Here is a 22,452-nt window from a genome sequence, read left to right on the forward strand (position 1 = left end):
TTGAGAAAACGGGGACTTTCGGTCCCTGGGACGATTAAAATGACCAGATGTGACCGGACCCCGTTATCCTGGGGGAGAGAGGCAGGACCACAAAGGGTTAAATGTCAAATCACAAGCTCACATCAAACCCAAGAGCCTCATGTGTTCAAACAGAACGTACGTGTGTGTGTGTGTGTGTGTGGTCCTGCATTCCTGCGTGAGCCGACGTGTTGGGTTTATTGCGTATGACATGTGAAATAACCCCTTGGGCATTTTTACATGCATGCACGCACACACACACACACACACACACACACACACACACACACACACACACACACACACACACATCCCCTGGGGGTCTAACCGGCACTCTCCCTCAATGATGTATTTTTAGCCTCTGAGTAACACAGTGTGTGTGTGTGTGTGTGTGTGTGTGTGTGTATTTATGCATGCATATGCTAAACAGGCCGAGCGTGGACACTGAAGCGTGCCACACAACGCTGCTTTCCCTACTGACCCAGTCCTCAAAATGCGGGAAGGTCGTCCTTCCTGTCGCACGGCCAAACCCTGATCCGTCACAGCTCCAGGTCACGAGTGAGAGTGCGTTCCACCTGTGGCCCCACCTCGTCCCTGCTGCTCGTTTCAGAAATTCACTCAAAATGAGCTTCTTTTTTTTTTTTTAATACTCTTCAGCTTCAGATATTTCTGATAATTATCAAAGCTAACAAATTGTAGATTTCTCCAGGGGGAGGGATTTGCAGGAAATCATAGTTTCCCCCCACGTCAAGAGGCTCTTTTGGGAGTGTGTGTGTGTCACTGGTGTAGGGGCTGGTGGCGCTCTTTCAAAAATAATGCACTCTCCCGTAAACTCACGTGGCAAAGACTCACAACCCCCCCCCCCCCCCCCCCTCCGCCATGCCCCAGTGCCTCAGCAATCTGTTGGTAGCGTCTGTCCAGCTCATGGGCAGGTGAGCAGTGAGCGTGGGCGCTAAGCTAACAGCTCTGGCGCTGACAGCTCTCCCTGCATCCAGTGAAGAACCGCTCTTCATTTACAGCATGTTCATCCGTTCAACTGTGGGAGTCTCATCTCAGCGCCGTCGTCTTGAAATCATTACAGCTTCAATGTCACGAGCTACGCTAGGCGTTAATAAAGACACGTTCGGTGGACAAGGTCCAAAGCTAAAGGACATGTTTCAGTTGACATCTTGCAGCTGTGACTGTCAAGAACTGGCAACAGAAGTGGAAGTGACAAAATAAACCATCCTCCAAACGGTAATCCTGCATGCTAAAAACCGCTCACGTAGTCTCCCACAATGCAGTGCGCAGGAAATGGGAGCGCAGCTGCAATCGTGGTTAAAGGCAAAAACACCTCTGCGAACGCAAAGCGACACTCGACGCGCACGCACTGGAGCATGTGTTGCATCATTCCCCGTTAGCGCCAGTACGGTGACAGTTAAGTATGTCTTTTTTATACTACTTTTAATACTAACTGCAAAAAAAAAACAAAACTCGGTTCAAAAGATGAACTTTGGAGAGAAAAATAAATATACAAAAAGAAAAATCTTGAATATTCACTATTAACTGACGTATCCATGCAGTTGCTGTTCTTATAAGACCCCCTGCCGAGCAGGAGAAGCAAACCTGTATTGATCTATTGTTCAGAGAAACAAGAGCATTTTCATATTTCAAGATATTTTAAATAAGTACACCTTCGGTCCCACAGTCTCGATATTGGCCTTCAGAAACTGTGTGTGTGTGTGTGTGTGTGTGTGTGTGTGCAAGGTTGTGTGTTTTAGCAGGAAACTCACCGGCGTTGGAGATGCGTCTCCCTCTCTCCCAGTCCTGCTGCTCTCTGTCCAACTGCTCCTGCTGCTCCCTCTCCAGCCGCTCTCTCTCCGCCTTCTCCCTCTCCATCAGTTCACGCTCGGCGCGCTCCTGCTGCTCCTGGCGCTCCCGCTCCAGTTGCTCCCGCTCTGCCTGCGCCTCCCTCTCCTGGCGCTCCCGCTCCTGCCGCTCGCGCTCCAGCATCTCGTGCTCCAGGCGCTCCCGCTCCTGGCGCTCCCTCTCTTGGTGCTCGCGCTCCAGCTCCTTCTGCCTCTGCAGCTCCTGAAGCTGCCTGGAGGAGGGGAGGGGAGAAGGAGAAAGACAGGAGAGGAGAGGAGAGGAGAGGAGAGAAGAGATGAGGAGAGGAGGAGGAGAGGAGGAGAGGAGGAGAGATGATGAGAGGAGAGGAGGAGAAGAGGAGAGGAGAGATGAAGAGAAGCAGAGGAAAGGAGAGGAGAGGAGGAGAGATGAGGAGAGGAGAGGAAAAGAGAGGAGGAGAAGAGGAGAGGAGAGAAGAGAAGAGAAGAGGAGAGGTGAGGAGAGGTGAGGAAAGGAGGAGAAGAGGAAAGGAGAGGTGAGGAGAAGAGGAGAGGAGAGGATGAGAAGAGGAGAGGAAAGGAGAGGAGGAGAAGAGGAGAGGAGAGATTACGAGAGTAGAAGAGAGGAGAGGAGAGGATGAGAAGAGGAGAGGAGAGGAAAGGAGGAGAAGAGGAGAGGAGAGGAGAGATGAGGAGAGGAGAGGAGAGGAGAGATGAGGAGAAGAGGAGATGAGGAGAGGAGAGGAGGAGAGATGAGGAGAGATGAGGAGAGGTGAGGAGAGGAGAGGTGAGGAAAGGAGGAGAAGAGGAAAGGAGAGGTGAGGTGAAGAGGAGAAGAGAGGAGAGATTACGAGAGGAGAAGAGAGGAGAGGAGAGGATGAGAAGAGGAGAGGAGAGGAGAGATGTCGAGAGGAGAGGAGAGATGAGGAGAGGATGAGAAGAGGAGAGGAGAGATGAAGAGAAGCAGAGGAAAGGAGAGGAGAGAAGGAGATGAGGAGAGGAGAGATGAGGAGAAGAGAGGAGAGGAGAGATGAGGAGAGGAGAGGAGAGATGAGGAGAGGAGAGGAGAGGATGAGAAGAGGAGAGGAGAGATGAAGAGAAGCAGAGGAAAGGAGAGGAGAGGAGGAGAGATGAGGAGAGGAGAGGATTAGAAGAGGAGAGGAGAGGAGAAGAGAGGAGAGGAGAGATGAGGTGAGGAGAGGAGGAGATGAGGAGAGATGAGGAGAGGTGAGGAGAGGAGGAGAGGAGAGGATTAGAAGAGGAGAGGAGAGGAGAAGAGAGGAGAGGAGAGATGAGGTGAGGAGAGGAGGAGATGAGGAGAGATGAGGAGAGGTGAGGAGAGGAGGAGAGGAGAGGATGAGATGAGGAGAGGAGGAGATAAGGAGAGGAGAAAACACATTAATGCAACGTTCCCAACATGTCAGTTGTGTCTCTTGCCTCTTGTGAAATGTCACAAGTGAACTGGTCTCGGAGCAGTCAGCGCTTGACGTGATCTTTCTAAAAGGCCTTCAACTGCCACCGACGAGAGAAGAGAAGGGGGGGGGGGGGGGACATGTAAACAAAGGCAGGCACAATGAGTAAAAAGGAGTAAACTAGTGTGGGGCCTGTCTTGAACCCCCCCCCCCCACGACCCACAGGCAATCACTGTTGTCATTACATAAGACATGTCATTATATAATAATTGCTCTTAGGCACAATAGCCACTCTGTTATGCAACCACAGCCAGCTTTACTCAAATTTGGGCACGTTAAAAACACACACACACACACACACAATGAGTGGAGGACTGCACACTGCTGCAAAGGGCCAATGGTGCGTCTGAATACAAGAACGTAGACATGTAAAATCATGTGACCCCCCCCCCCCCCCCCATAGGGATTAAACGCATCGCATTGGGCCTGCAGCTCCAGGTTTTGGTCACTAGGTGTCAGCAGAAGGCAGCAGTAGAGACGGCCGGCGCGTGTGCATGCATGTGTAAATGACTTTAAGTGTGACAGAGAAAGGCGTGTGTGTGTGTGTGTATATCTGTGTGTGTGGATGTGGGTGGGGGGGGCAAGTTTGGACGAGAAAAATCAAACAAGAACATAAATAATAAGATGAACCACCAACAGCGGGTATATATAAGAGAGAGGGCAAGCCAGATGTGCTTATTAAAAATATAAAATAAACAGGACGTGTAAACAAATATACTGGTCGTTACCCGCGTCAACAACAGGTAAACAAGTGTCTTGCAGATGTATAAATGGATAGCAACACAATCACAGTGTGAAAAATTTCTATCAACAAATAAATAGTATAGGGAGGGTGTGTGTGAGTGTGAGCGAGAGCTACTGTGTGAGGTTGTACTCTGTCAGGTTCACGTTCACACACACACACACACACACACACACACACACACACACACACACACACACACACACTCACACACACACACACAAGGTTCCCAGGAAATCTTTCATGTAATTGGAAAGCTTGTCACATTCTATGATTTACTCGCTCATGAATTGCACTGGCTGCAAATGAGCGAGCATTACGTTCATAAATTACGCAAGCAAAGGAGAGAGAGAGAGAGAGAGAGAGAGAGAGAGAGAGAGAGAGGGAGAGAGAGACGGTGGGAATGGGAGCTAAATGCCAACACACACACACACACCCCAAGTCAAATCCCGTCACGTCGTCTGCCCTCACTCATCCTGTTCCGCTGAAAGCAGCATAAATGTTGCTTAATGTAAACACTCAATCCCTTGCCTTCCCAGTGCACTGGTGACACACACACACACACACACACACACACACACACACACCTCACTGCACTAGTGACACAGACACGTCTCAAGGTGTGTTTGGACCAGCAGGTTCACACACACACACACACACACACAGAGGTGATGTCACGGTCGTCAGAATGTTCCCAAGGTGTGTGTGTGTGTGTGTTTCGGGAACAGCCGTTGTCATGTTTCCGTCGGGCCGCTGTGAGAAACCTTCCCGCTCGCTGAGTCAACCCGACAACAGACAGGGGAGCGCGTTCACCGTCATCGTCGCGTCTGTCAAACACACACACACACACGCACACCCCCTCAGCCCATTTTCAAACTAAGGAAAGCAGGTGGCTTCAATGACTAAAAAGAATAAAAGCTGCCCAAATTCTACCCAAATTCTACCCTTACATTTGGCATGATGCTGATTTTTAGCGTTAGCCCGTGCAAATGAGGTCATCAGGAGAGTTGGCCACACATTGGGCCCGTCCCCCAGGCAGGGTGTAAAATAAACCAGCTAGCTCATAGTTCATACAACTTGGTTAATTACAGTCGATTGTTGCCGGTTTAAAAAAGGGGCTTATTTTTGATTAGCTGCTTATTTACAGAGCCGGGGACCAAAACAAACGCGTCCTCCTCGAACTAAGAAGGTCTTTCTTTCCAGGATTTTCCATCACTACCACCAGGTAGGTATATATATATATATGCTGTCCTACTCCTGCCATGAAATTTGATCACTGGGACACTTCCATGCTACATTTTGTGCTTGATTGCCTTTCAGGTCCCCCCCTTAAAAGTTTTTTTTTTTTTTTCCCCACCAGGATGTCAACATAATGTGAAGATAATGAGGTGGTTATCAACGGAAATCTGCAAAAGTCAGTCATTAAATCAGGCCGAATGTACGCACCTTCCGGGAGGAAGAGCTCTAATCAGTAAATTTACCTAATGCAGTGCGTAGCTGCATTATGACTGATTAAAGTGAATGTAAGCAGCACTCGGGCTAATTCCCCCCAAAACCTGCGGGGCTTAGCTGCGACACGGCTGCAGAGCTAAGGGGGGGCTCATAGCCAACCTATCTGCTCCGCAAGGATTATCCCAAGCAGTAAGATGCGAGGGAGAGATGTGAAGGAGCGTTCAGAGATCCTTCCTTTATGTCTGCCACACCTCAACCCCCCCCCCCCCCCCCCCCCGCCGCCACTTACTCCAACAATACAGTAGTGAGTGTAACATGGGAGTCTCCACGTCTAAGTCTCCATCGAAAGAGAGAGAGAGAACAGCGAAAGGATGGAAAGACAGGCAGAGAAGGGTAGGAAGGAGTTCCACATCACAATGGGGTCACACACCCGACCCGATACACAAGGCTGTCACACACACACACACACACACACACACACACACACACACACACACACACACACACACACACACACACACACACACACCGCCCCAGTTCTCACGGCGTCCCAGCGGTCCATTGATGTAATTACAGAAACAAAAGGGGTAACCTGGATTTACGTGCGATGGAAGCATGGCAGGGTCGTGTCTCTGAGGATTTTACAGTCTCCTCTGGGTGGGTGGGTGGGGTGGGGGCTTCTCTCATCTCCAATAATATATTCTCTCTGATAGCAAATTAGTCCCTGTGGGATCCCTCTGCACTGTAAAACATCTTCATTACGGCTCACGGTGTAATGGTGGGACGGCAGCAGAATCAGTCTCATCAGGCAGATCAGAAGGGTGCCTTTTTTTTTTTTTCCTATGCAAAGACGGCTAAACTGCCAACAGCCAGCAGCCAAATTGCTGGCAGGCTGTAGCCACTACAGCTGCTACAATTTGTCTACCAGCAACGTTGGCACGGAACTGATCAAAACCCATATGCGCTTTGTTAAACGGCAGTGCGAGTTGAGGCGTTACTCCACCATAGCGGCTGCTGGATCAAAAATCGGTCAGTCGACTGCTCTGATTGGCGAGTCAGCTGTTGTTAAAGGGGGCTAAATGGCCCCAAGAAGAACACACACACACACACACACACACACCTACACATCTATATTACCAACATGGCAAGTGGATTCAATATGGCAGCCAAGTAACTAAGGGAGCAGAAGGCGCACACACAGGCACAAAGTAGGACTTGGACAGAGGGTCACGGGAGGCTGGTGGTGATGCAACCTACAGGCAACACTTAACATTTACTTGGAGCGAAAGTATGGGGGCGCCTCAGATGTCAGAGCTCGTCCATCTAGAGCTAAATCTGATTTTAAATATGAAAATGTCGGGATGTTTTAATAATTGGGCACACTAAGTTCTAAGGTCATCCCGACGCGTTGATGCGCATCTATGTTACAATACATCCCTTCTTTCAGAATGTAAATAGTTATATATAAAAAAGAAAATGTCTGAATGTTCCTGCCTAAATGTTACCAGTGCTTTTAACATCATCAGTAAATGGTCATGGTGCGGGTCAAGGAGTTGTTTTAAGGCTTCAATTCGTTTATTTTTTTTAGGAACTAATTCATTAATAATCTTTAGCAAAAGTCTATCATTTTATGGGAGAAAAAAAGGTCAAATAATCTTGCTCTTAAAGATTATTTGTGGAGAGGAACTCTCGGCCCTGTCATCCTGTCTGTGGTAGGGTATTTGAGATACATGAGGATGTATTGATTGATTAGATTTTGTTGATGATCTGGGTCGACTTTCTTAGCTAGAAATTTAAAACCAACAGATTCCGAGGCCTTATTTTGAATCCTAATTGCGTGTTTGTGGTGATGATGCGGTGATGGGTCCTTGATGTCCTTTAGTACGACAGCAAATTGGAGAATTGTTCAGAATTGGTGGAGGTTTGCATTCTCTAAATCAGTATCACAAGTCTACAGTTTACAGAGATTAGTGCAAGCGTGTGTTTATTAAAACAGGCTAACATGCTAACTGAGTCAAGGTTCTAACACTTATTTGCAGACTACGATGACTACGTCACTGGTTCAACCTCAACTAGTCTCGCACAGTCTTGGGCAGCGCTAAGCCTAAATCTGGACTAGTCTGGCTCACCGGATGTAGGCTGCCTACATAAGTCTGGCGACTATTTCAGCTATCTACTGTTTTAAAAGTCCCGCATCACTTCGTGAAACAACAACATCGACAACCTCCGATGCTAGCAGCGTACACGCCGAAAAAGACTTGGATCGTCGGTGGTTTTAACGGGTCCAGTGAGCTCCTCCAGAGCTAAAGTAGAGGTCGGCTTCACCTCTAGAACACCGATGATCAAGTTATGGTTGTCTTTTTTTTTAAACAGGAAAAGTTGTAAAATCAATACAACAAAGAATACAACTATTTTATGTGGCGTTTTCTCTAGCGGGGGATTTAACCATTTTAATGCCAGGGCTTGCCTCCCCACATGCAAATGTTCCACCAACAACCCTCCCCAACACTGTTTTGCAAGGGCACCATCGCTGCATCCTGAGCTTAGTGCTGCCCAAGACAAGAAAGAAATAAAGACAGAAAGACAGAAAGAAAGAAAGAAAGAAAGAAAGAAAGAAAAACAAACAAGCCAGAGCGTTTTTCCCCCCCTATTCCAGGTCGACGATGGCTAGGCGAGACTAAATCTGAACGAACAGAGTCCGTGTAATTTGTCTTGTGTCACTACACCCGCTGGTGAGAGGGTGCACTTGCTGAATCTGTCCTAATTAAGCTGTAAGGCTGTGCTGGTGTCTTTTAGCTCGACTCTTGACGAAGGCCCAGAGGGGCCGAAACGTTGGTATGATGGACACATTGTGCTGCCGAGCGAGAGCAGCGTGCGGGATCCTCTTTTTCTGAGCTCGACTGTTGGCCAAATTTACCCTGAAAGGGCAATAGAGTTGCGAAAGGCTTTAGGAGTTCTGCTAGAATAAAACGTGTTCAGCACTTGTCAATTCAACACACAGCGCACACACACACATCTCACCATGTAATTTATAAATGTAACACACACACAGCATTCCACGAAGCAGGAGATCATGACATTCCTAAACAATGTGCACACGCTCTTAAAACAACCTGTCTGAGGAGATGTGTTTGTGTGTGTGTGTGGATGTCTACATCCAGAGGCCTCAAGGGGGACCGTGAGCCTGTCGTTCCTCAGGAGGGGACGGGACACTTTTTTTTTTTTTTTTTTAACAGCCAGTGTCATGCGATAGTAAACGCTCACCTTCTCAGCACACATTCCTGCGCAGTGAGAGCAGCCTCTGTCACTGCCAAAACTTTACAAGTACAACACACTTTCATCAAGAACGGCACTTACATGAGAAAAACCTCAGTCCTCACTGCTCCCACAAGCAGGAACACAAGGCGGAAGTCAACCCTCTTGCAGTCACTTTCACTTGCGCAAAAAGGACTGACGCAAAGTGTGTTATGTTATTTAAGCTTGTAAGTGTCTGCTGTGCGGAGATCCATGAATCTGACATTTGGGAACACAATGTACAATTTACTTTGGATGGAGAAGAAAAGAAAAAAATAAAGGCTCAGATACTCATTGAGCCCAAAGTCTGTCAAATCTAAAATATGAAGATCCTGAACTCAAGTTCACTGTCAGTATAGCACGAGATCCTGTGCTCAATCTGAGCGCCCAAAAACACATGCAGTTCTGGGGTTGGTGGACCAGTGGCATCAGAGGTGATCAGCATCAGTGACACGCTATACTTCACGACACTAACCATCTGTTGGTTTGACAGGTGGCTGCAACAGCAGCTGTGGTCAGCTGGATTAATGTCACTTCCAATGTCAGTGATCAGTTTCACGGCAGAAAAGATATATATATATATATAAAAAAAGAAGACATTTTGATACACAGGAGCAGTGTATTTAACTGTAAAAAAGAATGATTGAAACATAGTGAGCACATGGATGGACAGGGAAGAGGTGGAGTTTGGATACTAGCATGTTTTGAGCTGACCACGAACCTTTTATAGCCACCTTTTCACATCTACAGGGAGACAGATTTGAGCGGAGTATCCCTTTATATCCTTGAGAAATCTTTTGTGCAATGTCCAATTTTCAGAGCCACCAATGTAAGTATGAACTACTGCAATTTCGCGTGTCCTGTCACTTGCAGGGGACCAATGCCAGTGACTCCCACATTAAATCCTCCCGTCTACACGGTCCGCACATTTCCTGCCTCTGAACCTAAAACGGGCCTCCTCTCCGTCCACGTCCCTCTCTGCCTCGCAGGAGAAACGTCGCAGGGATTCACAAAGCTGTGAAAAAGCCTCCTGCGCGGTTTAACTGGCGTCTCGCTCGCCTCCTGACAAGAGTTGCCGGGGAAACCGTTGCTAAGGGAGTGTGGGCGGCGGCGGCGGTGGCACGGCCTGGATCCCCACACGCACATGCACACACATCCCTTTCCACTTTGCGACAACTTAACTATGACAGGGTTCAAGACATTCTGGGTGGAGTCGGAGAGGATTTGGGCCGACATTTGAAACATCAAAAGGCTTATTGCCCGAAATTAAGAGCCAAGAAACACGAAGGAGGACAGCCGCATTGACATCATGCACATGGCGTTACAATAGGATCTGCAGGGAAAGGGTATGAAGATCAAAGGTTTCACTTCCACTGGTTCAGCTCTCACTCATTAGCTACAAAAATTTCCCTTGACATGTGTTTAATTACCTGTACAGAGATACTGGTGTAAATACTACTACTACTACTACTACTGTGTAATATTCTGCTATAATCTGTCTGAAATCACAACAGCTCCTGTTTGGAAATATGCTAATTTCTTCCTTTCACCGTCAGCTGCTATTTCTTCCACTGCATTAAATCATAAATGGGGTTATCCATCAGTCGTGAAGGCTTGCTAAAGTCAGAGGGCTTAATATCGAGGTCTGGGATACTGCGGCATTGCCGTGATTGCCGTATCGTCCTCAGTTGTACACCGAGGTTTATTTTCCCTTGAGAAAAAATGATGTCACATTCTGGTTTTGCCTCTAGGGACGCCGAGGACCGTTGGCCAGCTGGACTCAGTGGCTCGCCCGATTGGCTCACAGAACCAGGAAATGGTGTCTGAATGGATAGGAGCCCAGATGGGCCATATGGAGCTACTCTAGCAAGGACCCAGTCCAAGTGTGTAAAATATACACAGAGTGTGTGTGTGCACGTGTCCCACTAACATAAGACCCCAACCTTGTTGTCAAAGCCAAGCTAACATATTGGTTTTTAGAGGCGTTTATGTGTGTGTGTGTGTGTGTGTGTGTGTGTGTTCATATCAAAAACTGTCATTTCAGAATATCTGCCGACGTCAACACGTGTTCATGACAATGTGCACAATGGAGCACACGTTGCCACCGGCAGCTGCCGGTGTTTGCCGTCCTCGGAGTGTCACATGCCAGCAGCAAAACGCTAACAGCTAACGGCAAATCTGACACACACCTTCGCATTCCTCTCCCTCCATTTCCTCACCACTTCTCCATCCTCGCTTTCATGCAAGACCATGCAAACACATTTCCTCTCTCTCGCTCTCTCTCCCTCCCCCAGCTCACACACTCCCTTGCTCCCACGCACCTCCCAGCTATTTATACCACCAGCCTATTATTTCCAGCTCATGTCTTTTTAATCTGAGGGTAGCACCCGGCATTTTTCTGAACAGGTGGTTTTCATCCACAATCTTTTCCCCCCAGCCCGTCTTGTGAACCACAAATGCAGCGAGTGTTTCCCCGTTAATCCATCAATCACCGTTGAAGCATCACGGCCAGCCTGCTCTTCTTCTTCTTCTTCTTCATCATCCATCTGTGTCTCGATGAAGAGGAGGATCAGAGGAGAGATGGATGAGGGTGCGCATCACATTGTCCTGCCGTCATGTGGCCACTGTGGAAAATCCCATTGCGGAGACATTGGCCTCTCCACAGATGAATGATCTCAATGTTTACTCCTCAGTGTGAGTGAGGCGGTCGGGGGGGGGGCTCGCTGAAGAGGGTGGAATGTGTTTGATTGAACACGTGCGGTCAACTGAGGAATGAGGAGGTCCAGCCATCGGCCAGTTGATCTTATTTAATGAGGCGTGAGAGGGAATGGGAGAGGAGGAGCACCGCCCTCACTCCCATTTGCAAACACTCATCCACATCTTGATGAAAAGCATTGTAAGATGTCGAGGGGTGAGTTATAAATGGTTTGACGAGCACTTTCCCCATTGTGGGGGGGTGGATTAGAATGGACCGTAATGGTTTTATCTTGTACCATAGTGGTGGGGTCAGGGCGGTTGAGAATGAATAAATAAAACACATGAAACAACTTCGTTATTTGAACAAACACCTACACGGACAATGTGTGTGTGTGTTAGCAAGCTAGCCACTAGTAAGGCTTTGGGGTATTCCAGTGCGTGTGTTTGTGAAACGTACACATCGCATCCTGGTTTCAGAGGCCGGGTTAAACATCCTTGTCGGGAGTGTTTGTTCGGGAGAGCGCCCTCATCTGGTGCCCCCGTGGAGAAGCCAGAATGCAGCAGACATCGAGGGAAACCAGAAACTAAAAATGCCATACTCAACTGTCTCAGGTGTGGAGGACACGCCGGGATTCGCACAAACCGCCACGTTACAAGGTCAGCCAAAGCTACAAAGGCATTTATGTCACAAATTACAAACAGCCGAAGTGCTTTGAAGACGGTTCAGGACTAAAAGCTCGGATTAAATAACCTTTTCAAAACAGACGCTGGGGTGCCGATGCTTTTCTCGGTTGGTAAACAATCGACCAAACGGACGGATTAGACGCGACCGGAGCTTTCGGAGTGCGGGCTTTTTCCTTTTAAAGAAGCAGAAGGCTCGACACCCCTCACTCTTCCTTCTCCTCCTCCTCCGCACACCCTTTGCTTGCTCTCCCAGCTCCCGGCTGGTAGTGGCCTCTGTATCAGCAGATGACCTCAGTCACTGATCCACTCGCCGCCTGTCTGTCATCCGCTGCTAAATATGGAGCCTGAAGTGGGGAGCGCGGGGGGGGGGGGGGGGGGGGTGGGCGGCAAAAGAAGCAAGACGGAGACAAAAGGGTGGAAGTGAGAAAGCAAAAGCAAAAAAAAAAAGAAGAAGAAAGAAATGGAGAAGAAAGGGGGGTGGGGGGGGGGTCTGGCAGCCAGATCCATCAGAATTAGGAGAACCATTGAGTCACACCTGAAGAATGCTTTACTACCCGTGTGTGTGTGTGTGTGTGTGTGTGTGTGTGAATGAGGAACAGCAAGGATGACAGTTGTTGTGGATGTTGTTTCAGAATAATCCTTTTTTTTTTTTTTTTTTTTTGACCATCGCTCGTCCCAGAGGGATCCTGACCTCTAACCCTGCTAATGCTTGTGGCCGTGCTCCAGATCAGCTGAGACTTGTGTGTGTGTGTGTGTGTGTGTGTGTGTGTGTGTGTGTGTGTGTGTGTATGTGTGTGTGTGTTGTGTCCATGTTCCTGTGTTTGCATGCGAGAGTGCGTGTGTGGGCAATTCATTCTAATGAAATCCTTGAATGAGCTTTTTAGTGGACTGGTTCTAAACCTTGGCCAACAGCTGGCCTCCATTAATACAGCTCTGTGTGTGTGTGTGTGTGTGTGTGTGTATGCAAGTGTGTGTGTGTGTGTGTGTGTGTGTGAGTATGTGTGCAATGTGTTTTCTAGCTGTTTCGAGCCTCATTATTACCTGAGGGGAAGAGTGGCCTTGTATGGGGAAGAAAAACAAGTGTGAGTGCGCAGGGTTTTGTCTGAGAGTGTGTGTGTGTGTGTGTGTGTGTGTGTGTGTGTGTGTGTGTGTGTGCGTGCGTATGAGTGTGTGTGTGAGACACCGATGGATTGGTGGGAAAAAAACAGATTACTCCTAAATGGATTAATTAAGAAAAAGATCGGAAATGGAAGAAGAGGGAGAGATGGAGATGCAAGAAACAAGGTGGACAGTTGGAGTTCGGGAACCTTTGTCGCCCCCTTGTGGCGTACGCCTACAGGTTTTTCCGTAGCCCAGAGCCATGTAGAGGGAGAGTTGCGTCAACTCCGTTCTCTAACTAATCAGACCAGTTCTGTCTCCCTGTATTTACCGTGGATGTGTTACGTTTACGCGTTGTAATTTCCCGCCATGGGCCTCCCGGTTCTGTGCGCTCTCTTTGTCTTTACCGCGCCAAAGGTTCTGTCTCCTGAAGTGTTTGTGCGGTTCTTACCTTCTCTGCTGGTCCATCTCCTCTGGTGTGGGGCCATTCTGAACCTGGGGGGCCTGTCTGGGCAGTGTGGGGCCTGTAGGGGGCGACACACACACACACACACACACACACACACACACACACACACACAGGTCCTGTTAGACATTCAGCTGATGTCACCATCATCATTCCAACCGACACACAACTCCTCGTGTGCTATTTTAACAAACAAAAAATAAATAAATCAGAGTAAAAAACACACTAAATCATATCGTATAATAAGAAAACTGAATTCATGTTTTGCTAAGAGAACCTATCAAAGTTATATCAAGCCTCCACGGTGCGGAGAGCTGTATAAAAGCCTCCGAACAGGGAGATTTGGCACAGGAACAAGACGAGGCGCCCGAACATCACTGTCTCATTTACTCCTGCTGATGAGCCAACTTTTTTGGCAACACCTGAGCAGAGCCAGACGGACCCACATGGTGCCTGTTCTCCCTCTGTCTAACACACACACACACACACACACACACACACACACACACACACACACACACACCAACCAGAGGCTACTGAATCTGGGTGGAGCTGAAAAAGGGAGCAGATTTGACGAAGGCCTCGTTCACGCGCAGTTCCCAGTAAATTACTGGGACAACCTTTCAGGCGCCGCCAGTGATTTTGTTTTCCCAGTTCACAGCTGCATCCGGGAACACTTCCGTCTTGGAGGGGCCTCCTCGCGCGAGCCGTGGGCCATGCTGTGATTTGGCACAAAACGCAGCATTTCATGGTAGTATGTAGTAGGTAGGTCTTGCGTCACCCTTCACGTGTTTGTCCCTGCAATGTTGCTGCTTTCACGGCCGTACCGGCATTTTCCCTGAAAGGTTGCGAGGTCTTGAGGTGGGAAATCGGCGGTACAGAATTCCCTGAATATCGGCCCCCGGCTCCCATTCACACGTGACCCCGCGTGGGAAACATTCCTGAACATTCCACGGATGGACTGCATGTGCGAAAGGGGGCTCAGATTAGCGTTCAGCCAAGTGCCAACAATAAAACGGGAAAGATAGCGGTGCACAGCGTTGGCCACATCTCCTGGAAACACAGAAACAAGCGTTTCTTCACCCAGCCCCCTATCTGCCTGTGATTATCCGAATCCTCTTATTATTACGATCTGGTTGGCGTCCTTCTCGTGTGGACTGAATTGAAATGCTACTGAACGAAGCCGAGTCCACGGGCGGTCAATATCTTGCGCCTGCGACTGCTGACATGGTCCTCTCGCCCCCATCTTCCGCTGCCTGTGGGTGTAATCGTGTTACTGTCCGCTCTAATAGAGCTTATTTGCTAATGACAGAACACAGACAGCAGCCTGGGCAGGGCCGCAGCCCCGAAAGCTGCTCAGGAGGGAACACTTCAGATCACATCGGGCCTGACATTCATTTAAGCCTCATTTTCTCATTAGACCAAGCTTTTTTCTTTCTGTATTTTATTATTGAACTATTTCACTACAAGGAACTGGGACTTTGTGGCACCTTACGTTTCCACCTTTAATGTCACAACACTCACGAGGCTGTCGAGGCGCCCTCTCTAAACGGACATTCGGGCACTCTCCCTTCTCGGAAGGTCTTGAGAGGTCCGAGTTGATTCAGTGACCCGCGGCGGCAGCACTTAGCCCTGGCCCGCATCCAAAAACGCTATCAGACACAATACTGGGAAAGAAGAAACAAGGTGAGGCAAAGGCACGAGGTGATGCTAAGGGGAGGCAGCTAGCTGTTCACAGACCAAAGCAGACAGGGAACAAAGAGAAACTGGGCTGTACTTGACTATATTAGCCGGTCGTGAGATCACTATCCATGGCACTAAAATACACCGCAGGGAAGGAGAGCGTTTGTAATGTCTCCTCAGCAGGAGGCTGATAATAGCTCAAAGGACTAAGGAGAGAATAAACCAAGGTAAAGGATGTTGAAGAGGATATCCATTTCCAATAAAGTTTTCTAGCTGACTTCAACCCGAACATCCAGCAGCATCTTTTCCCCACGGACAACACACGAACAACGAGTACAACAACTACAGAGGTCCGCCCCCGTCACTCTTGTGTACCTACATGACATCAGGGTCAGTGTGGGCCTCCTCTGGCAGCAAACATAGCGCCACAGTCCATGTGGGGCCCCGTCTGACCCGCTGCCAGGCCTCAGCGCGACCGCCATCCCGCCCCCAGTGCGATCCTGGGAGCTCACGTACAAAACCATGGCCCAGGCTTTCGGAGGCTCTTCTTTCAATTTCCTGTGCCTTAGCTCTGCATTGCCTACACTGCTGGAGTCCTGTAAAGCTCAGGGTGACGGTTGGCCGAGAAAAGATAAAAAAAAAAAGCAAGTGTTTTCTGTTTTTTTTTTTTAATTTAATAAACAAAATGTTGAGCCTTCTCCTGTTCCGGTAGCCGGTCAAGTTCTATAATCCTCTGTAATCTTGACGCCTTTGTATCCCGACGGTACACCTTTTAAAGATGACGCTGAAACGCCTGGTGTGGCTCTGTGCCGGTTAGCTCCGATAGCTTATAATTGGTGGAAACAAAGGAAGAGGGGAGGGAGGGATATAGAGAGCGGGAGGGAGGGATGGACATGAGAGGGGAGAGACAGAACGAAAGAGCTGGAGAATGAGAGCCGGACAGAGACAAAAGCGTGGAGGAGAAAACACACTGACGGAACACAAAAAAAGGGCAGAGAAAGAGACAGAAATAGTGGGAGGGAGAGAGAGAGAGAGAGAGCTGTATACAGGATGTGGCAGGAATCTCTACCTGATGGGTGGGTCGGCCAGTTTGTACTTCCTGGATCCAATCTATTATTCATACGCTGGATACAGAGAAGGACACAGCGCTGTGTGTGTGTGTAGGGATGTAGGGAAGGATACACTATGTCTTTCATCTAAATTATTCATTCAGATCCCAGGGAGTAGCATCAAAACGTAAAGGGCGGGGTCGCCGAAATTAGACGAGAAGATTATTCCTAGCCCATGCGGATAGTTTCGCTTTTCAGCATCTGAGATTTCTGCCATACACTCCAATGTAGCGAGACTCGCCTCCAGCAGACTGTCGACACCCGGGTAAATGTACTGAATAGGGCACCCACGCGCCCTCAAACACATTTAACTGGCGTTAAAATGAGCTGAACTGAACTCAGGGGGTGCAAAAACCCTCTTTCCTGTAGGACTGCCTCCACCTCCAATAACAACAATGACTACTTCTTTGGGAGGAAGTAATTCCCGCAAAAGACTTTTTACGATGGAGGCTCTGTGGATTATCCACAGTGACCCGGGACATTGTTTCTGGATGGGCAAGTTGCTCCCGAATTTTCAGTGTTGTTGTGTTTGTAGAGGCAAATCTCTGAAAATCTGTACAGCAGTGGTTCCCAACCTGGGGGTCTCGGCCCCCATCAGGGGTCGCCAAAGCTCCACGGGGGGAGGGGGGCCCTCTTGATTTTAAGGGTGTAGGAATTTATATATATATATATATATATATATATAAAATATAATATATATGCATTTCATTCATTTCTATGTAGAAGATTTTAAGGGTTATTTTAGAAGTCTATATCTTTATCTTTATTTGCCATAAAGCCAGGCTGCTTGGACTATTAAAACGTATGTATGATAGTGAAATTAAAAGAGTATCATAATGCGGACATGGAGTTGTGTTCCTGGGACTAACTACACGAGGCCACACAGTTTCCACAGCAAACAGCTAAAGTTACTGTCATTACTGTCTGCTTGGTCCCTCCAGCTAGTAACTGTTCTAAACTCTCTGTCAGCGTTTTCGGATTCAGTCACACTCCAGAAACACACATCTCCATCAGCCTACATGGGCTTAAAAGACAGCTGCACCATCAAAAAACAAAAAACGTGAAGGCCAAAGGAGAGACTGACTGTTATAAATGACACCATCCATTATCTCGGCAGAGAAACAACCTGTCGTCAAAGCTGCCGTCCATCCGTGTTTGTGCGAGTGAAGAGCTGGTGGCGTCAACCTGTCCAAGGGGGTCAAGGTGTTTCAGGAGTCTGGCGGATGAGCATTTGTTCAGTGCATTCCTACGCGTACACGTCTTCCCATTCGAGCATGTGTGGCTCCCAGCAGGACACGGAGGCCAGTAAGTCTACACACTCGCTAGCTAGATGACGTACACACTCTGCCATCGCAGACAGACTCCTCTGGGAAAAATGCAAAGGAAATTCCGACTGTCTTCGCGCTGCCAAAGTTAACCTGACTGGAAGACATATGTCCAAGTCCGGGTTTATTTAGACCGTCCTGTTAAAGCGCAAATAGCAGGATTACTTGGGTGGACACATTTTTGAAAAGCTAGAACCTACACATACAGTGGGGTTACATTTAGCCCATGATGTCATCCTCCAAGGGCTGAAAATGACAGCATCCGTAGCAACACCCTGTGATTGGCTATAGCCCAGGCTAAGCAGGAAAAGAAAATGACACCTGCTCCACAGAAATATATTGCTCTATTAAATAGCATGACAAGTGGGCCGTGGGCCAGGATCAGATCTTGGCCCGGATCTATCAAGCATCACAGAATCCCTTCGAAGAATCACAGGGAAAGTGAGCCTAGGACTAGGACTTGAGAGACATCTCTGAAGCCTCCTACACTGACTTTCAGAGAGGAGAGCGAGAAGTGCGATGCTGCTCATTTACTGTAGATCTGCAAAGTAGAAACGATGACAGTCGCAGTTTGCAGCTGAGGGCTTTATGTGTAGGGCAAAAGTCGGAACTCGGGTAACTAGTTACAAAGGTTACATATGCACAAATATGATGCTTAAATTAAGAAATAGCTAAAACCTCATTATCTTCATGAGCCACTGGAAGGACTTTCAAAGTTTGATCCTTCACATTTGCACAGCTGCGTTTTCCTCATCGCAAAGACGCACGAGGTTGTGATTACACCGGGGCTCCGCCGAAAGCATGTGTTCTCCTCTGCGCCGGCACAAGGTCAGTCCCAAAATGATTCAACTATGCTTTATCTTTTAATAAGCTTATTGTCATTAAGCTTTCCCCCAAAACATCTCTCCTTTCACGGAATGTCTTTGCCCTGAACCAGACTGCTGGCAGCCCCAAACAGGTTAGGACTCCTCTGGAGCTCAACAAGGTCAAGAAAGTCGATAAACTGCATTTACTCCTCGTCCTAAAAGTAGGACCAAACAAACGTGTTACTCTTGAGAATGTTTTGCCCATTACTTCTGATTTCCTACTACGAGACACTTGCATCGCAGGCAGGAGTTGAAAGAAATGATCAAGAGTTGGGAACGTGCCTGCCTAATGGCTCTTTCGCTGCTTTGTCTCCCTCTCCTGCATCCTGCTGATGTCAGTGTTTCCAGCAGAAGAAGGTGAAATGGTTCTTTGAGGTCTCCATCAATAACCATTATATTGGATGGCCAATGAAAATGGGCTACCTGGCACACACAGGCCTACTTCGGATTCTCTACTTGGCTTCCAGCTCTCCTCATCAATTGTTTTCTCCCTACCTCCGTCCTCTCCGTCCTCCTCCTGACCTCTGTTAACCTTGTTCCTGACTTCATTACCTTAAAACAACCTCACCATAGACCTTTTTTTTGAGGGCTGATATTACAGTATTTAGGGACCTAAAAGCTCACACACACACGCTTTCTCTGCTATTAAATCTGATGACTTCTTTATGACTTTCAATGTCTTGTTTAGAAGAAAGACATTCAAGGACTCCCAAGTTTACGGTAAGTTACAGTATGTTCTCAGGCCCCATCGTGTCATTTCTTTGAAAACTGCTGCTCTGACAAAGCAAACCTCCAACGTCCTGATGAATTCCCATTCTGTACTTTGATTAACAAGAAAAATACCTTCTCATGTTTTTCATAAAATCCACAAATTTCGGAAGAAGCGAGGCCTCTGGGAGCCCTGTTAAATAATGTATGAGTTAATGAATGATGAAATCCTCTTGGCTTATCTCTTACCCTGAATGCAGCTGTTTAAGGTCGAGCTTTAAAAAGTTCTTACTTCCTGATTTAGGGAAGCAACATAAAAAAAGACAAATATAGCCAAGAGTCTGGCTTGATTCACACAGGATTAGTATTATCGTAGGACCTCTGTCTTGATCAAAGCACATTAATATCTTAATTAGCATTGGATCCTATTACAGAAAGATTTGCAGGAGATTTAATCCACTGCAGGTCCAGAACAGAGCTGTTTTCTCTCTGTTCTCATGTTGGGGGATTATTTTGGGGATCGGGGGGGAGTCAGGATGTCTAGAAGGGCAGTAGGACACCGACATCTACACCTCTGCCGTCCTCCACCCCTATGGATCAACCAACTGCCCTGTTAGAATATCTCAGTGACATGGCAGGGAGGATCATATGTCCGAGTGACACAACCTGCAAACACGAACTTAGTATAGTTTCAGATCTGCCCGGCAACAAGAGGGCCGGGCCTATTAGATGGCCTTGAAGGATTAAAGTAGACTGGGCTATTCACTGGGGCCTTGTGTCTTCTGCATCATTTTATACACATTTCCCCCAGATTCAGCCCGACATATGTAGTATCTTTAGACTCTGATATCAAGGCAGGGAAACGGCTGCTACCGCCACCTCACCCATAAGCATCTAAACCAATACTGCCATGAATTATATATTACTGCATGACTCATCATCGGCTCGCCGGGCTGATTGCAACAAAGCCGGCCAAATCCGTTGAACCAAAGTGTGCGAGATCCACAGCCAGACAGCAACGCAGAGGAGGAGCTCTTGCAGACAGATGTAGCTTTCCATCATCATCCTGCGAGTATTCTTCATTGTGAAAACTTGGAGTAATAGAAACGATGGGAAAGGAGAAGAAGAGCATGATGAAATGGGGAGGAAATGGAGGAGCGAGGAGCGCGGGAGGAGGCGGCTGTGCACAAACCTGCCGAATCAGCTTCCCCCGTGAAACGAGCCTCCGCTCATTCGCAACTGGCAGTCGACGCTCAATGAGCTGTGAAAAGGCTGATGATTTGTCAGCGCTAAACTACAAGAGACGGCAGCAGATCATATTAGATGGAGAGGAAGGAGTGTGCCACTGGTATATTATTCATCATCCTTTATAAAAGATATTTCATCTGTCAAAGCATTTTTAAAAAGGCCTGCCTTAAAGCTTCCTCCACAAATATGCAATTATGGTGAGTGGCACGACATCCATGTAGGAATGCTGGCTTTGGTATGACTTCCCTGAGTTCAATTGGAGTTTTATGGGCAGAAATTTATAAAAGCCTGGGATTTTCGAACCTTCCCGTTGTTTACACTGATCTCGACCCAAGAGATGAAACGGAAAAATCAGTTCCAGCCACGGCTGAAAGCTCGACGGATGATCAAAAGTCCCATTGTCGAAAAGCTCAATTACAAGAGATGGCGATAGATCATTAGATCTGTATAGTGCTTAGCGTGGAATGCTACGCTATATCAACATACTGTGTTTTGAACAGTCTCGATTCCCTCATGTTTACTGTCAGCAGCTTCCCTTTCCTTTTGGGTCACGTTTATTCCGGAAGCCGCTATGTCATCCATCAGTGACTGATACCTTCTTTTTTGTTTATGGCATTTTGCATTTGTAAACTCATATCTGCAGCATACACTGTGGCTTGCCAAAGAAATCTACACACTATTGACAAACACAAAGACATGTTCGTGCCGTGGCTCGCATGCACAATTAAAAGTTACACCCCTCCCTCGAAGATCAGGAGACCATGGCAACTGTGGTCAGTCCTCCCTCCGGCCTTCCACTGTTGCTGCATGACAACTAGAGCTACGGCTTAAGCCAATGAAATTACAGAAAGTGCTCTGTAGCCAATCAAGTCTCCTCGGGGGCCTCGCTTTCCGGCTGAAACGTGTGGGACAGAATGGGTGAAAGGTTCAAACACACACTCGTGGATTTTTCACATCATTACTTGTATAAGCAAATACATTACAATACAAGAAGTACATTCGTGTGTGTGCTATTCGATTTGAACTGAACTCCTGATTCCAAATCAGAAACCTGGACTGTATTGGCCGACGGCGTAATTCAATTTACAAATGAGATCATCACATTTGCAGTAAGTACTTGTTGGCGGTTGTTGCTTAATAAATGATGCCTATGGCTTCGTCGGACGAATCGTCTCGGCATTCCGTTTTGCCCGCGCAAACCAACTACGGCGCGGTGAAGTCCTTTCCGTCAAGTCGCGGCACTCACGACCAGAGGGCAAAAACAAGATGCACACATGCAGGGCTCGCCTTTGGGTGAACGTTGGAGTGTTCAAACTGAGCCCTGTCGGGGCGGCTACTCACTCCTGAGGGTGACTTGAGCGCGGCTGATCTTCTGCTGGTCCCGGGAGAATCGGTGAACCCTTGCTGCAGCAGGCATGTCTGCGGATACCTCAGTGATGGGGCCTTAGCGAGGGGTGGTGGTGGTGGGGGGGGTCCTCAGTTTAACCAAAGCCGCGAACAGCAGCAACAGCAGTAGTCAGATAATCTCCAAAAAGCTGGTGGACCTCTGACTTCTCTCTTTGAGCTGTCTCTCTTTTTGAGCTCTCCTGTCTCTTTCTGACTTTTTCCACTTGCTATACCCACTACTCTCTCTTTCACACTTTGTTCCTCACTTCTTCGCCTTTTTCTCTCTGATTTCTTTCCAAGCCTTTCTCTCTCTCTCTCTCTCTCTCTCTCTCTTACTAGCGTTTCTTTCTCTTCTATTCCACCGTCTAAGCCTTTCTC

At 47.9% G+C, this 22,452-nt stretch overlaps 1 protein-coding gene across 1 annotated transcript in view; it reads right to left on the bottom strand.

Moving 5' to 3' along the window:
• enah (ENAH actin regulator) overlaps window positions 1-22,452 on the bottom strand; it is a 62,866-nt gene that overhangs the window by 13,035 nt on the left and 27,379 nt on the right. Inside the window, exons 4-5 of the mRNA XM_070925910.1 lie at window positions 13,735-13,807; window positions 1,791-2,098 (exon numbers count right to left, since the gene is read on the bottom strand). Coding sequence (XP_070782011.1) covers window positions 1,791-2,098; window positions 13,735-13,807 — 381 coding nt within the window. The remainder of the gene's footprint in view (window positions 1-1,790; window positions 2,099-13,734; window positions 13,808-22,452) is intronic.

The sequence above is a fragment of the Enoplosus armatus genome, chromosome 19 (genome assembly GCF_043641665.1).
Source record: "Enoplosus armatus isolate fEnoArm2 chromosome 19, fEnoArm2.hap1, whole genome shotgun sequence".
NCBI lineage: Eukaryota > Metazoa > Chordata > Actinopteri > Centrarchiformes > Enoplosidae > Enoplosus > Enoplosus armatus.